General features: G+C 42.5%; 1 protein-coding gene across 1 annotated transcript in view; it reads right to left on the reverse strand.

Moving 5' to 3' along the window:
- Window positions 1-1,580: 1,580 nt before the first annotated feature.
- LOC149460729 (uncharacterized) overlaps window positions 1,581-15,814 on the reverse strand; it is a 106,581-nt gene continuing 92,347 nt past the window's right edge. The window contains 1 exon segment of the mRNA XM_089679224.1: window positions 1,581-3,766. Within this exon segment, the coding sequence (XP_089535350.1) occupies window positions 2,558-3,766 (1,209 nt within the window). The 3' untranslated portion in view covers window positions 1,581-2,557.

A 15,814-nucleotide genomic window follows, 5' to 3' on the forward strand; every position in this document is an offset into this window, starting at 1 on the left:
GGCGTAGGATTGGGCATCCTGGCCGCTTGGGGTGTCTCGGCAGCAGGCTTCTTCCATTGTAGGTTAATGAGGAGCGCCTCATCCGCTAAGGCTGCAGCTTCTTCCAGGGTGGCAAGTTTCTGTTCACACACCCACTGTCGGAGCTGAGGGGGGGCACTTGAAAAGGAATAGTTCCTTCAGGATGGCCTGGATGATCTGCTCAGGGGAGGTTGCTTTCTCTCCTTCCTGCCACCGGTGGCAGGCTACTGACAACTTGTGCGCAAACATTTTGAAGGAGGCCTCTGGGAGGCGGGGTGTAGTCCGGAACTGGGCCTGATATGACTCCGATGAGACCGCATAGTAGTCCAGTATGGCCCTTTTTATCTCCTCATAGTTCCACCTCTGGAGGGGGTCCATCATTCGGCAGGCCTCAGTAGCCCCTCCATCAAGCAGCCCTACCACATGGCGAGTCCAGTCTGTGGGTGGGACCTCCAATAGTTCACACTGGTATTCAAAGTCCTGGAATAACCCATCCACATCTCCGGTGTGCTCTTGGTAGGGCTTAAAGTCCTTCCTGGATATTCTCTGGGCCTCCCGTGACACAGGGACTGCCACAGGAGCAGCTGCTTGTTTCTTGGACAAAGGTCCTAAAACAGTTACAAACATTACTAGCCTAACACTTTCCCAGGAACCCTTGGTACATCTTATGGCATTTGAAGCCCCCCGAGGCCTCACAAGTTCCCAATTTATGTTGGCTATAAATGTTCTACTAGCAGCAAACCAAAGCTTGGAAACAAGAGCTTGGCCCCTCTCATGGAAGTCTATCTTCACATAGATGTCATCCAAGGAAGATGCCTTATAAGCAATTCTTAGAAATCTGGGCCCCGTGGATACATTACATTCGCCCCTCCATGTCCCTGGACACCGGCATTGAGGCCCCAGGTTTCTGGTAAGGGGGTCCCCGATGTCCTTCCTCTGTTCTCCTTTTTGTCTTAGAACCTTATTCTATTTCCTTCCCTCTTCCTTTTCTCTCGGCCCCCTGACCTGGGAGGCCTTGGTTACTGGGTATCTTGCCTATCCTCTGTGCAGGACCCGACTCTCACACCCAGTCCAAGAGTGTCTCCCAAATTATGGCTAACTCAAGATTTCCCCTCCCCCTCATTTTATTCTCTTCTTCTTCCCTAATTATCCTCTTGTTGTCATTCTTACAATGTGTATCGTTACTGTAAACCCGATCTTGTAACACGCCGCGCTCATTGATCTTTATATCCATCACTTGTATTCTCTTGTATGATTTACGGATGCACGCTGGAATTGTTTTCATGGGTTGGTTACTTCTGAACATTTGTACGAGTTGCACAATGTATCCTACAAAACTTTAATAATAAAAACTTACTGCAAGTGAAAGTTGGACAAATGTGAGGAGCATTTGCCCCGCCCAGATACAGTCTGGCCATCATTTATTTTACACAATGATTTCCTATGATGGTCAGCTCCATCTAGTGGCCTCAATGCAGTATTTTCCTGAAATCCCTCTGTGATATGGGGGTTTGTTAGCTCCTGTGGTAGATGTTTGTAAGTGAGTCCACGTCAGTCAAGACTTGCGGTTTATCGGCACGGCAGCCCACTTTTATTAAGAAGGAAAATGAAAGTCTTTACACCATAAGGTTTCCCACGCAGGGGATTTTCCAGCTTTGTCAATACATCAGATAACTGAAAATGCTAGCTCACCTGGCTACACTTCAGCAGCACCACTGATCTTTACACTGGTCCCCCAGACTAGGACTTCTTCAGGATTACTCAGCCTTGGTTACAGCACCTCACTACACAGGTCCACTCCTGGCCCCTAAATAGGGTTCCCCAGCCCCCCTCAAGCTTGATCATTTCTCCATTGACTTCTGGACTCCCTCCACCCCCTGGACTCACAAGCTACTTCAGGTCCCCCAGACGCTGTCCCGACTTTCCCAGTCCTTGGGCAAGGAATCCCACCTCACAAAGGATGCAGTCTCCAGCACGAACCCCCAGCTCTCCTGACAGGGTCCTGTCTCCAAATGTCAGAAGACCTGGCCTATAACGATCCTGCCCACCTATGTACTCACACAGGCTGCAGGCATCTAGCAAAGCCTGGACATGGGACTGAAGGTCTTGTCCCCGCCAAGAATCTCTGGAACCTTCAAGCTCCAGGTCCTGACCCGGAACTACCAAATCCATTGAAAATCTAGAACACAGTTTTCTCTGCTCACAAAATACATGTTGGAGCTTCTCAAACAGCAGCCAGGAGGAACCTGTGTCATTTTCACAGTGGCAGGACCTCACACTTCCACACCTCCAAGTGTTTGTGAGAGCTTCTGCTAGAACATTGACTCTATTTTTATTCTTCTCTTATCAATGGCTGACCCGGTCCCACACTTCATCCATGTCTTTGGGGACCTCTGATCTCCTTATGAACTGTTTCTTCCATGATGAAGATCAGCCATGGAGTATATCTGAGGTGTATATCAGGGTGTGCTTCTTCCTCACATGAAAGCTGGGATGTCCAGCAACATTCATCTAGAAGACATTTCCCACACTCAAGGCACTAATACACCTCCAGGGTTGTGTGGGATCCCTGATGTACAGGAAGACAGGACTTCAGTGAAGAACATTTCCCTCACTCAGGACAGGAAAGTGGTTTCTCCCCTTTGTGAAATCTCTGATGTCTGTCAAGATGGTACTTCTGCGAAAAGCATTTTCCACACTCAGGACAGGAATATGGCCTCTCCCCTGTGTGAGATCTCTGATGTTTGTAAATATTGGACTTCACTGAAAAACATTTCCCACACTCATGACAGGAATATGGCTTCTCCCCTGTGTGAGATCTCTGATGTCTGTAAAGGCTAGACTTCCTTGAAAAACATTTCCCACACTCAGGGCAGGAATATGGCTTCTCACCCGTGTGCAATTGCTGATGTGTGTAAAGATGGGACTTCCTTGAAAAACATTTTCCGCACTCAGGACAGGAAAGTGGCTTCTCCCCTGTGTGTGATCTCTGATGTCTGTAAAGACTGGACTTCTCTGAAAACGATGTCGCACACTCAGGACAGGAATACGGCTTTTCACCTGCATGAGACCTCTGATGTCTGACAAGCTTTGATTTTTCTGCAAAACATTTCCCACACTCAGGACAGGAATATGGCCTCTCCCCCGTGTGCAATCTCTGATGTCTGTGATAAACGGTCTTGTCTGAAAAACATTCCCCACACTCAGTACAGCAGTACGGTTTTTCCCCAGTGTGAAGCCTTAGATGTGTGACAAGATGTGATTTTTGAAAAAAATATTTCTCACACTCAGGACAGGAATATGGCTTCTCCGCCGTGTGCTGTGTTGTATGATGTATCTGTAGGTGGGATTTTTGTGAAAAACATTTCCCGCACTCAGAACAGGAAAACGGCTTCTCCCCTGTGTGAGATCTTTTATGCACATTAAGACGTGATTTATAACGGAAACCCTTCCCGCACTCAGGACAGGAGAAGTTCATCTCTGTTGGAAGGCCAGCCCGGTCCCGCACAGTCTGAGGTTCCTCAGGATACAAGGAATCCGATGGTCCATCTATACTGGGTGGTGCCAGATGGACATTGGAGGGAGCTGGGTTTTCTCCTGGACTCCTGTCCTCATCTTCTACTTTCCAGTCTGGAGACAAAGTGAGACAATCCTCGGAGGTTTTCCTCATCTCCCGGCCATGGACTAAAAGACAAAGACAAAGAGGATTACTAGACAGGAGCTGATTGGTTCCCCCAAACCAGGACTCCGCCCACATCAGGCAGCTTGGTCTCTGAGGAGCTTTACAATTCCACCCTCAAGGGAACTAGGAAATGGCTCCTCTGATCTCCTACCAGGTCATTTTTTTATTCATGGACCTTAGTCAGAGAGTGAGGAAACAACCAGAACTGTCTTTTATAGGAGGGACAGTGATGAGGGGATTATAGGACGAGGGTCCCCACCCCCTCTATCACTCATCGCCATCTTCCCAACACAAGAAGTACTGCACTTCCTTATTTAGTTCATGATTTAGTCATGAAGAACAGCAGGGCTGAGCCCCACCAGAGGTCAGAGAGTGAGGATGGGGGGAGAACAACCAAGATGAAGACTGGACCGATCCTGAAGACCACCATCATTGGGGTATTGACTCCTCCCTCATTATCACTTTCTGTTTAAGGGTCCAAAGTTGGAGGATGTTATCACATTATTATCACCATGTAAAAGTCTGTGCTCCAATCACATCATCCGATATAAAATGTCCAGCTGGTAGGAAATAAGTGCAAAATAAGTAAGACCTACAGTATGTACTATACAACTTATTATATAGGATTCAAAAGTTAGGACAATATAGTATCAGAATATGTAATGTAGAACAGGTCCAGGGGTCAGGAGTAAGTAATATGCAATAAAAATTATGTAATGGTCAGTACTCATATATATATATATATATATACACAGTATATACACTACATTGCCTCAAGTATTGGGCCGCCTGCCTTCTCACACACATGACCTTTAATGGCCTCCCAGTCTTAGTCCGTGGGGTTCAATATTGAGTTGGCCCCGCCCTTTGCAGGAATAACAGCTTCCACTCTTCTGGGAAGGCCGTCCACAAGGTTTAGGAGGGTGTCTATGGGAAGGTTGGACCATTCTTCCAGAAGCACATTTGTGAGGCCAGGAACTGATGTCGGGGGAGGAGGCCTGGCTCGCAGTCTCCTCTCTAATTCATCCCAAAGGTGTTCTATGGGGTTGAGGTCAGGACTCTGTGCAGGCCAGTCAAGTTCCTTCACATCTTTATGGACCTTGCTTTGTACACTGGTGCGCAGTCATGTTGGAACCGGAAGGGGCCATCCCCAAACTCTTCCCACAAAGTTGGGAGCATGAAATTGTCCAAAATGTCACCTTAAGAGTTGCCATCATTGGAACTAGGGAGACAAGACCAACCCCTGAAAAACAACCCCACACCATAATCCCCCCTCCACCAAACTTTACACTTGGCACAATGCAGTCAGGCAAGTACCGTTCTCCTGGCAACCGCCAAACCCAGACACGTCCATTGGATTGCCAGACAGAGAAGCATGATTGGTCACTCCAGAGAACTCATCTCCACTGCTCGAGAGTCCAGTGGCAGCGTGCTTTACACCATGGCATCTGACGCTTTGCATTGCACTTGGTGATGGAAGGCTTGGATGCAGCTGCTCGGCCATGGAAACCCATTCCATGAAGCTTTCTACGCACTGTTGTGCTCATCTGAAGGCCACACCAAGTTTGGAGGTCTTTAGCTATTGACTCTGCAGACAGTTGGCGACTTCTGCGCACTGTGCGCTTCAGCATGCGCTGACCCCGCTCTGTCATGTGACGTGGCCTACCACTTGGTGGCTGAGTTGCTGTTCTCGGTTGCTTCCACTTTGTTATAATTCCACTAACAGTTGAGTGTGGAATATTTAGTAGCCAGAAAATTTCATGGATGGACTTCTTGCACAGGTGGCCACCTATCACGGGACCACGCTTGGAGTCACTGAGCTCCTGAGAGCGACCCATTCTTTCACCAATGTTTGTAGATTTAGTCAGAACAAGTAACCGTGCAAGAATTGTTCTGTCAGAGATCTTGCTAGACCAGGGCATGGGAAAGAAGGTCCAAGACTCAAATGCCAAGTTCCAAGTCAAGCAACGTCTATGGTGACATCAACATTTTGCTGCCAGCTGAACCCCAGAACCTCCATAAATCCAGTCTAGATACATAAATTGTGTCTGCAGCACAGAGAAGGAAGATTATCTGAGAGAAATCCAGGAATACAGGACGGGGAACACAGCTCAGGAAAGTGACCAGGGGATTACAGGCTGATATCACCCAGTCCCCGCCCTACTCTGGACCAATCAGTGAGCAGTATGGGTGGAGGAATGGATTTAGTGTTCATGACCCACCTGTGCTGATCTCTGTAGGAGTGTCCTCCTCTATAAATGTCCCCGTTATTCCATCCTCCTCCATAGACTGCTGATCATCCCTCACATACGCCTCTTCTTCTTCTGCTTTCACCTCAAATTCTATATCGATTGGATCTCCACTCTAAATCAAGGAAATGAGAGAAAATATCATCTGTAATTTTTAAGCTCACATAAACATCCACACATTGTCTCTACAAGTCCATGTTCTAGATGCTCCATCCCACCAACCTTGTAATACTGAGGGATGGTGTGACCTTCCTGTGTGGAATCCCGGGAATACAGAGGACGGGGACATCTCTCTGGTGGGTTCCTGGTATTAGGTGGCTCCATCATATTCTTGTGTCCTTCTGAAAACTCCTCCATCACTCCATACTCCTCATCCTCCTCTTTATACTCTTCTTTAACATCAATATTATCATCCCCGAGGATTCCACTCTGAAAGATATAATAAAACATTCATTGTAACAAACATGCTGTGTATAAATCACAACTACCAATAATTGTCATCATCTACCTGATGATGGTGAGGGATGGTGTGACCTTCCTGTGTTGAATCCTGGGAATACAGAGGACGGGGACATCTCTCTGGTGGATTCCTGTAGCTGGATGACTCCACCATGGTGTCCTGGTACAGATCTTTGTGTTTTTTTAGAAGCTCTGACTCCTCCATCCCCCCATCCTCATCCTCCTCCTCTTTTATCTCTTCTTTAACCTCAATTTTAGGATCTCTCAGGTTTCCACTCTGAATATATAATAAAAATGCCATCAATGGTAACAATGCAGATAATGTACAGATCCTAATGATACTATCAGTGATTGTTCCTCATCTACCTGATGATGGTGAGGGATGGTGTGACCTTCCTGTGTGGAATCCCGGGAATACAGAGGACGGGGACATCTCTCTGGTGGGTTCCCATGACTGGATCCATCTGTAGGAAACACACACACTGACTGAATCCATTGTTTCTATGTGTTTATCAGATGATGGGGGATCTAGGTGGATCCTCCGTACTGCTCTCTCCTTTACAATAAAGTCTCCTCTTACCCGGTGATGTGAGGGGCGGCTGATTGTCCATCATGACGTCCTTGTAGAGATCCTTGTGTCCTTCTAAATACTCCCACTCCTCCATGGAGAAATAGACAGTGACACCCTGACACCTTATAGGAACCTGACACACACAATGATACAGTCACCATCCAGACACATCCCTTGTCTGTTACTGGAGAATGTCCCAGAATTCCCGGCACCGCTCACCTCTCCTGTCAGCAGCTCAGTGATCTCTCTGGTGACTTCTAGAATCTTCTTCTTCTTTCTCTCTTCTATCAGGGAGGGAGGTGGAGGCAATGTGATGTCATATGATCTCCAGACTTCACAGGAGGAAAACTCTACATCTGAACACAAATAGTCACATCAAATGATATTCCCAGAATCCTCCTCACCTCTCCATTCAGGTCTCCATTTTATTAAACTCTCACTTCAGAATGAAATATATAGCGCATCCAAGAGACCAAGCCGGGGTCACTACACAGAAAATCAATCCAAGGAAACAACAGGCAGGACGAGGAATAGCAAGAAGGAGCTGAGAGACAAATGAGAATATTGCTCAGCCAATGGGAGATGATCTCAGCATGACTTCCATCATGAAGGAGATGAGGGGGAGGGGAGGAAGTCACTGAAGGTGACCATAGATCCATGGAAATTCAGCTGGTTCAGCAGGGATCGCTCACATTTCCATCCATGTGTGGCCACTGCCGGATAAAAGCCACTCCCCCAGCGGCTGCAGCCAATAGCTTCAGTGCTGATCTGTGTATTCTGAGAGCGGAGGAGTCCCCCCATTGTCAGAATACAAGATTGCAGCGGGGAGGATTCCCCCATCCACCTCCAATGTGTGGATGGGGGAATCACTTCAGTTTTTATGGTCATCCCGCTGGCTGAACGATAAAACTGAACCATGTAGGCCAGCTTTGGGGGCAAATATATTATCATCAACTCCTCCCCCTGAAGGGGTTCATCTACTTATTACCTCCTCTACTACCAAATCCAACAATGTCTCCTCTCTGCTTCCTCCTGATTCACCTCTCCCCTGGAACTTCCTGTGTGTACCTGACATCACTTCCTGTCTGTCTTCCATAGAGACTTCCTGTCTGGGTAGAAGTGAGATCTCCACCTTGTGGAGCTCAGAGGAACTGCAGCCCCGAGAAGCGTCTGGTAGTGTGACCCCGGCCTTGTGCTGGGTGTGTATGGACTGTAGATCCTTATAGAGGGGTCACCTCCACTCCCACCAAGGGGGACAGAAAAATATGACTGCTCGGGGGAGGTATTTTGGCCCCTTTGATTTTGCAGTAACATTGATTGCAGATTTAGTCCTGTAGAACATCTGGTATATGGATACAAAGCCCCCCAGCGGGGAGTAAAGGGTGGAAATGGTTGGTGACCCCCAGATTTGGGCAATGATGTCATCACTATAAATTGATAAAACCCGCGCTATGTGTAACAACTCCAAACCTACAAAAACCTTCTATGAAAATATATTTAGTGTTGCGCTCTCAACCTTCAATCAATATATAATAATTTATATCTTTATAAAAAAAAAATTTTTGCGCAATTATTAAGAATGACGTGTATACATAAACATAAATTGTAATATACTTATACTCGGAGTTTTCTAAATCAACTCAGATAAACCATGTGCATAGAACAGTGATGAACAAACAAAAATAAATTAAATAAATAAAATATAAAAATATAGTATATATAATATATATAATATATATATAGAATTAATGTCCCAAAAAGTGACTTAGTGCTGAAAAAATCTTCAATTAATATCGGTGACACTTGTGAATCCTCCCTCAAGTGAAGATATGCGCTCACCTCATAGGAAGCCTGCAATTAGGCTATATAAGCTTGCGGTTCACCTCCTTTGGAACCTGCTTGTTAAGAACTCCTGTTATAAGATATCCATGGTATGCGACATATGCTATGGAATGAATCTCTTCTCCAGAGGGTGCTATACCTCTATATTTTCATCTCCATGCGGTTCTCCACATATAAAAAAGATCTCGACATGGTGCTTTATCGTTTAAAAGCTTGACTTTTATTTGCTTTAAGGTATGGCACTCACATGTGTGCGGATAGTGGTAGTACAGATACGATCCCAGACTGCCGCTGGCTGCCGGAGCTGTGTGCTCGTGATCCGGTGAACGGACTGACTCCCTCCGAGTGACGTTAACAGTCCCACCCCTACGCGTTACGCCACTGGTCACGTGGCTTCATCAGGGGGATTTGATTGGTCCGTCACTCGCAAGTTGCCGGCTTATAAAGCACGGCTCCGCCATTTTATTGACTATCTAATGGGGGCAGCCATTTTCCTGGAGATAAATAGGACGCTATCATCCATTGCTACATATGATTCCAGTAACACTGTAATCATCCCGGAGGGGTACATAGCATCACAGCCCCGCAGTCAGCACGGATATATCTAATCTTTTCCAACAAAATGAGTACATCACTATATGGAATATGCAAATATGATCAAAATACAAAACATATAAAATTACATTACAAATTACCAAAATGCAATAATTTAATCCATGGTACAAAACAATTAATTGTTAAAATAATTAAAATAAAAAATATATAAAATAAAAAATATATATAAAAATAAAATAAAATAAAAATAATGATTAAAAAATATATATATAAGTGTGCTTCTGATAACCTGTAATGACACTAAACTAAGCACTAATTGGAGACTAGTTTAATGAGGTGTATAAGGAATACAAGGTGGAAGATAATCAGAGCAGGATGACGCCCTAATCCTACTCCGATATACCTCCACCACACCCCATCAAACTACTAAATATTAATATAGGACTAAATATATAATATTGAATCTGGCGTATATTGCACAATCTAAATGTCACTGATGAAACATGATAAATCAAAATTTTTGTTTAGTCCTCCTGGCGCTAAACTGCCCAACTCATAAATCCAAAATGATTCTTTTTTACTTATTTCACGTACTAAATTATCCCCCCTCCAGTGTGAATAGTGTTTAGTGATACCCCAAAATTCTATTTTGTCTATATCTTGATTATGGTGTGTTTTGAAATGTACTGATAGATGATGGTATTTAAATCCAATATCTATATTGTGTACGTGTTCTTGCATGCGTTCTTTCAGACTTCTCTTTGTACGACCTATATATAGATAATTGCAGGGACATTTTAAGGCATACACTACACCTGTACTGTCACAAGAAATGAATTGATCTATTTTATATTGTTTACCGTTCCTTGGATTTGTAAATGACTCTCTGGGGTTTATTTACTAAAGCTGGAGAGTCCAAAATCAGACGCCCTTCTGCATAGAAACCAATCAGCTTCCAGGTTTCATTGCCAAAGCTTCATTGAACAAGCTGAGGTTAGAAGCTGATTGGTTTCTATGCAGAAGGGAGTCTGATTTTGGACTCTCCAGCTTTAGTAAATAAACCCCTCTATGTCTTGGATTCGAATGTGTTTTTCTACAACTGTAGCACCGACCACATTTATAAAACCCAGTTCCACTAAAGAAACTTAAAGTATTTTTCAGAGTTTGGGGGGGTTCTAACACATTTTTGACTACTCGGTCACGGATATTAGGTGCTCTTTTATAAATAAACCTGGGTTGTTCTTTAACAATATTCTTCAAGGTTTTATCAAGTTGAAGAATATTCCAATGTTTATTTATAATTTTCTGGACATCTCTATATTGTCTACTATATGGTAATACTATAGATAATTCTTGTTCTCTAACCTTTGGTTTCTTCTTCCCCTCTAACAGTGTTGTTCTGTCTATAAGTTCTATTTTACCTCTTTCATCCAATATCGTTTCTTTCTTATAACCCTTGTCTACAAATCTTTGAACCAGTATTTGACTTTGTTCTCTGTAATCTTCAATATTAGTGCAATTGCGTCGTAACCTGTAAAATTGTCCCCTTGGTACATTTTTGATCCATGGTCTATAGTGGCAGCTGTTGACCGGGATATATGAATTGCGATCAGTTTTTTTTAAATGATTTTTTGTTATTATCCCTTCATATGTGTTCACTAAAGTGAGATCTAGAAAATGTATTTCCTTCTCATTGATGTTCCAACTCAATACAATATTTTTGATGTTCAAATTTAGATTTTGGTAATAATCCATCAATGATAGTGTATCACCTTTCCACAATATTAGGATATCATCAATGAATCTGCCATATACAACTATATTGCTATTTATATTGGAGAATACTACTTCATCCTCCCATTTTGCCATATACAGATTGGCAATACTGGGTGCAAAACGGGCGCCCATGGCAACTCCCCTTATCTGCAAGTAGTATTCTCCCTTATACCAAAAATAGTTATGGCTGAGACAAAATCTGATGCATTTAATCAGAAATTTGATTTGTTTCTTAGAGAGAGTAGAATATTTGTTCAAAGCCCAAGTTGCTGCCTCTATTGCTCCGGCATGGTCAATTATAGTATACAATGAAGAGACGTCTGCTGTACTTAGAATTAGATTATTCTTCTTTTCCACTGTTTGAACAATATTAATCACATGTGTAGTGTCTTTTATATACGCTTTTGTCTTCTCTACTAGGGGTTGAAGAAATTGATCTATATACTGTCCAATCCTAGATAGTAGCCCATCTATACCATTAACTATGGGTCTCATGGGGGGATCCTCTAAACTTTTATGTATTTTTGGTATTGAGTACAGAACTGGTATCTTGCTAACTGAGGGCACCAAATAATTTGCTTCCTTATCATCCAAAATATTTCTTTGTTTTCCATATAGTACTAATTTACTTAATTCTGTTTTATATATCTTAGTGGGGTTGTTAGTTAATTTACAATAAGTATCAGTGTCACCTAACATTTTACTCATGGACATTTCATAAGAATCTTTCGATAATAACACTATTCCCCCCCCCCCCCTTGTCTGCTGGTCTCACCACTATGTTGTTTCTGTCTTGCAGAGATTTTATTCCTCTATTTATATCAAATTCTCCTTTAAATGTTTTGATCTTTAGTTCTTCTATATCTTCTATCACCATTTTCTTAAAATTATTTATATATAGGTTGTCTTGATTTTTGGGATTGAATAATGATTTATTTTTCAACGTACTATGTTGTATATTCCCAACACTCTGATTATTGGTCTCAATAGGATTCTGTATGAAATATTTTTTTAAATTTAATTTTCTTATAAATTTTTGCACGCTTACATAAGTTTCAAACTTGTTCAATTTATTAGTTGGTGCAAACTTCAGACCTCTATCCAATGTTTTAATCTCATCACTATTTAATGGTATACCGCTTAAATTATATATACCTTCCCCTATGGGTCTCTTCTCCTTTTCTTGTTTCCTTTTTCTTCCTCCTCTTTTTCCCCTCTTTCTGATCTTTCTATATTGTGTGTGGGATTGTAATCCCATCCTAAAAAAGGGTTGGGAATGGAGTTGTCCTGTTGGTGTTGTTCTAATGGTGAGTAACTATTGTGAACTGGAACATTGTACATTTGGTTGTATGGTGGGGGGTGACCTTGTGATTTGTAATTTGGGGATTTATAATAGTTGGGTCTATATCCTTGTGTGTATCTAGGTGGGTGTCCATATGGTCTCCTGTATCCCCCTCCTATATATCCTGGATTGTAATAGGGTCTATATCCTGGATGAGGGAATCTCTGAGGTTCCCTAATCTGGGATTGATAATGATCGTATTGCCTCCAATTGTTAGCATATTGAGATGGTCCCATCTCTTTTTTAGATGCGGGGGTTTTTTTATGGTTATGAATTGGAGCTGTGTTTTTTGGTGTGACAAATCCTATAGTTTTTTTGACTGGAGATCCAGCTCCTACCATAGGTTTAGTGGGTGTATTATCTACTGATGATGTACCTGTATTATTATCTTTGCTTTGCCATTTAAACACCTGTTTTGAGTTGTAATCTTGTACCACTCTTTGATATTTCCATTTCTTTTTTCCTTTATTTTCTTGATCTTTATTTTTAACACTCCTATTTAAATCACTCATATATTTACCAAAATCAGAGTGATCTTTAAAAGTTTCTATCTTTGTTACTATCTTTGTTATAAGTAAAAAAGAATTATTTTGGATTTATGAGTTGGGCAGTTTAGCGCCAGGAGGACTAAACAAAAATTTTGATTTATCATGTTTCATCAGTGACATTTAGATTGTGTAATATACGCCAGATTCAATATTATATATTTAGTCCTATATTAATATTTAGTAGTTTGATGGGGTGTGGTGGAGGTATATCGGAGTAGGATTAGGGCGTCATCCTGCTCTGATTATCTTCCACCTTGTATTCCTTATACACCTCATTAAACTAGTCTCCAATTAGTGCTTAGTTTAGTGTCATTACAGGTTATCAGAAGCACACTTATATATATATTTTTTAATCATTATTTTTATTTTATTTTATTTTTATATATATTTTTTATTTTATATATTTTTTATTTTAATTATTTTAACAATTAATTGTTTTGTACCATGGATTAAATTATTGCATTTTGGTAATTTGTAATGTAATTTTATATGTTTTGTATTTTGATCATATTTGCATATTCCATATAGTGATGTACTCATTTTGTTGGAAAAGATTAGATATATCCGTGCTGACTGCGGGGCTGTGATGCTATGTACCCCTCCGGGATGATTACAGTGTTACTGGAATCATATGTAGCAATGGATGATAGCGTCCTATTTATCTCCAGGAAAATGGCTGCCCCCATTAGATAGTCAATAAAATGGCGGAGCCGTGCTTTATAAGCCGGCAACTTGCGAGTGACGGACCAATCAAATCCCCCTGATGAAGCCACGTGACCAGTGGCGTAACGCGTAGGGGTGGGACTGTTAACGTCACTCGGAGGGAGTCAGTCCGTTCACCGGATCACGAGCACACAGCTCCGGCAGCCAGCGGCAGTCTGGGATCGTATCTGTACTACCACTATCCGCACACATGTGAGTGCCATACCTTAAAGCAAATAAAAGTCAAGCTTTTAAACGATAAAGCACCATGTCGAGATCTTTTTTATATGTGGAGAACCGCATGGAGATGAAAATATAGAGGTATAGCACCCTCTGGAGAAGAGATTCATTCCATAGCATATGTCGCATACCATGGATATCTTATAACAGGAGTTCTTAACAAGCAGGTTCCAAAGGAGGTGAACCGCAAGCTTATATAGCCTAATTGCAGGCTTCCTATGAGGTGAGCGCATATCTTCACTTGAGGGAGGATTCACAAGTGTCACCGATATTAATTGAAGATTTTTTCAGCACTAAGTCACTTTTTGGGACATTAATTCTATATATATATTATATATATTATATATACTATATTTTTATATTTTATTTATTTAATTTATTTTTGTTTGTTCATCACTGTTCTATGCACATGGTTTATCTGAGTTGATTTAGAAAACTCCGAGTATAAGTATATTACAATTTATGTTTATGTATACACGTCATTCTTAATAATTGCGCAAAAATTTTTTTTTTATAAAGATATAAATTATTATATATTGATTGAAGGTTGAGAGCGCAACACTAAATATATTTTCATTTTGCGTTTTGCCACATTGGTAGTTATGTGCTAGAGGTTTGCGATCCAATACTAGAAATTTTTGTCTGGCTCGCAAGATTTATCATATATTCTACAAAAACCTTCTAGCGGACTGCTGCTGTAACAAAGGGAAGGATTCCCTGTCATCTAGAAGAGCATTATGTGTCACAGCGCTGTCCTATTGTGTGTGCACAGAAATCATCACAAATACACTACAAATATGTGGAGACATTCAGAGATAAAGAGCTCGGGGCTCCAAATCCTATTCTCTGCACATCCACTGCTTCCACTTTACACCCACTTCATTGGTCTTATGGGGTTTATCAATAAATGAAGGAAACTGAACCATGTGCAAATCCATCCACAACATAAAGTGCTTTGTGCTCAAGATGCTGCTCCCTGCAGATCCACTGCTTCCACTTTACACCCACTTCATGAATGTAGCGCCCCCTCCTGGTCAGGTCTAGGATGTGTAGAGTCAGGTAAAGCATAGCTGTGTTTCTCTGCTCACCAGAGAGGCTGTCAGGTAAATTCAGTCGGGTATTCTGCTTTACAGAGAGCTGTGATTGATTAGTCAGGTCTGCTCATGCTGCTCTGGTTCTGTTGGAGTTTGTCTGAGTTCTGCCTGCCTTCAGGAAGCTATGAGAGTCTTCCAGAACATGGGAATTGGCTAGACAAATGACCAGCATGAATATGGATACAGTCCTGACCAATTGCAGGGGAGGGTGGCCCCATTGCATGCTGGGAGTGGTATTTATACTCTGAGAGCACATGGGTTCAGTGTCTTTCCTCGGAGAGGATTGCACCCGTCAGGCTGGAGGCAGGCTGCCTCGCCTGGCACTTGCTGTTATGTGGCCTCGGGTGGGTGACCTGAGGGCCTGAAGTTAGAGAGAGTGACCCTGATTCTACAGTAAGCTGACTGAGGGGAGCTGTCTGCCAAAGCTCTGTCTGGTATCACTGGAGAGAGTGGCTTGGAAGATTGGAAGGAGGCAACCATTCTGTCCTTGGACCTGTGAGTGCAAACTCTGAGAGATCTGGGGGGCTCTGTGTGCTTGTTACCCCTCTGGTGCTTGATAGTCAGCCTGGGTCTGAGAAAGGGAGCCCTGCCTAGTGTTCTGCAGAGCTTGTCCAAGTATTGCTACTGCTAATGGGACTTCGCTCTCCTACAACTACTTGCTGCTATTTGTTACTGAGAAGTCTGCTATCTACTGTCAGCCGAGACTTCACAAGTGTTCTACTAAGAGATCAGCTAT

The sequence above is a fragment of the Staurois parvus genome, unplaced genomic scaffold, assembly GCF_062004578.1.
Source record: "Staurois parvus isolate SC_StPar_1 unplaced genomic scaffold, SC_StPar_1.0 ptg000221l, whole genome shotgun sequence".
NCBI lineage: Eukaryota > Metazoa > Chordata > Amphibia > Anura > Ranidae > Staurois > Staurois parvus.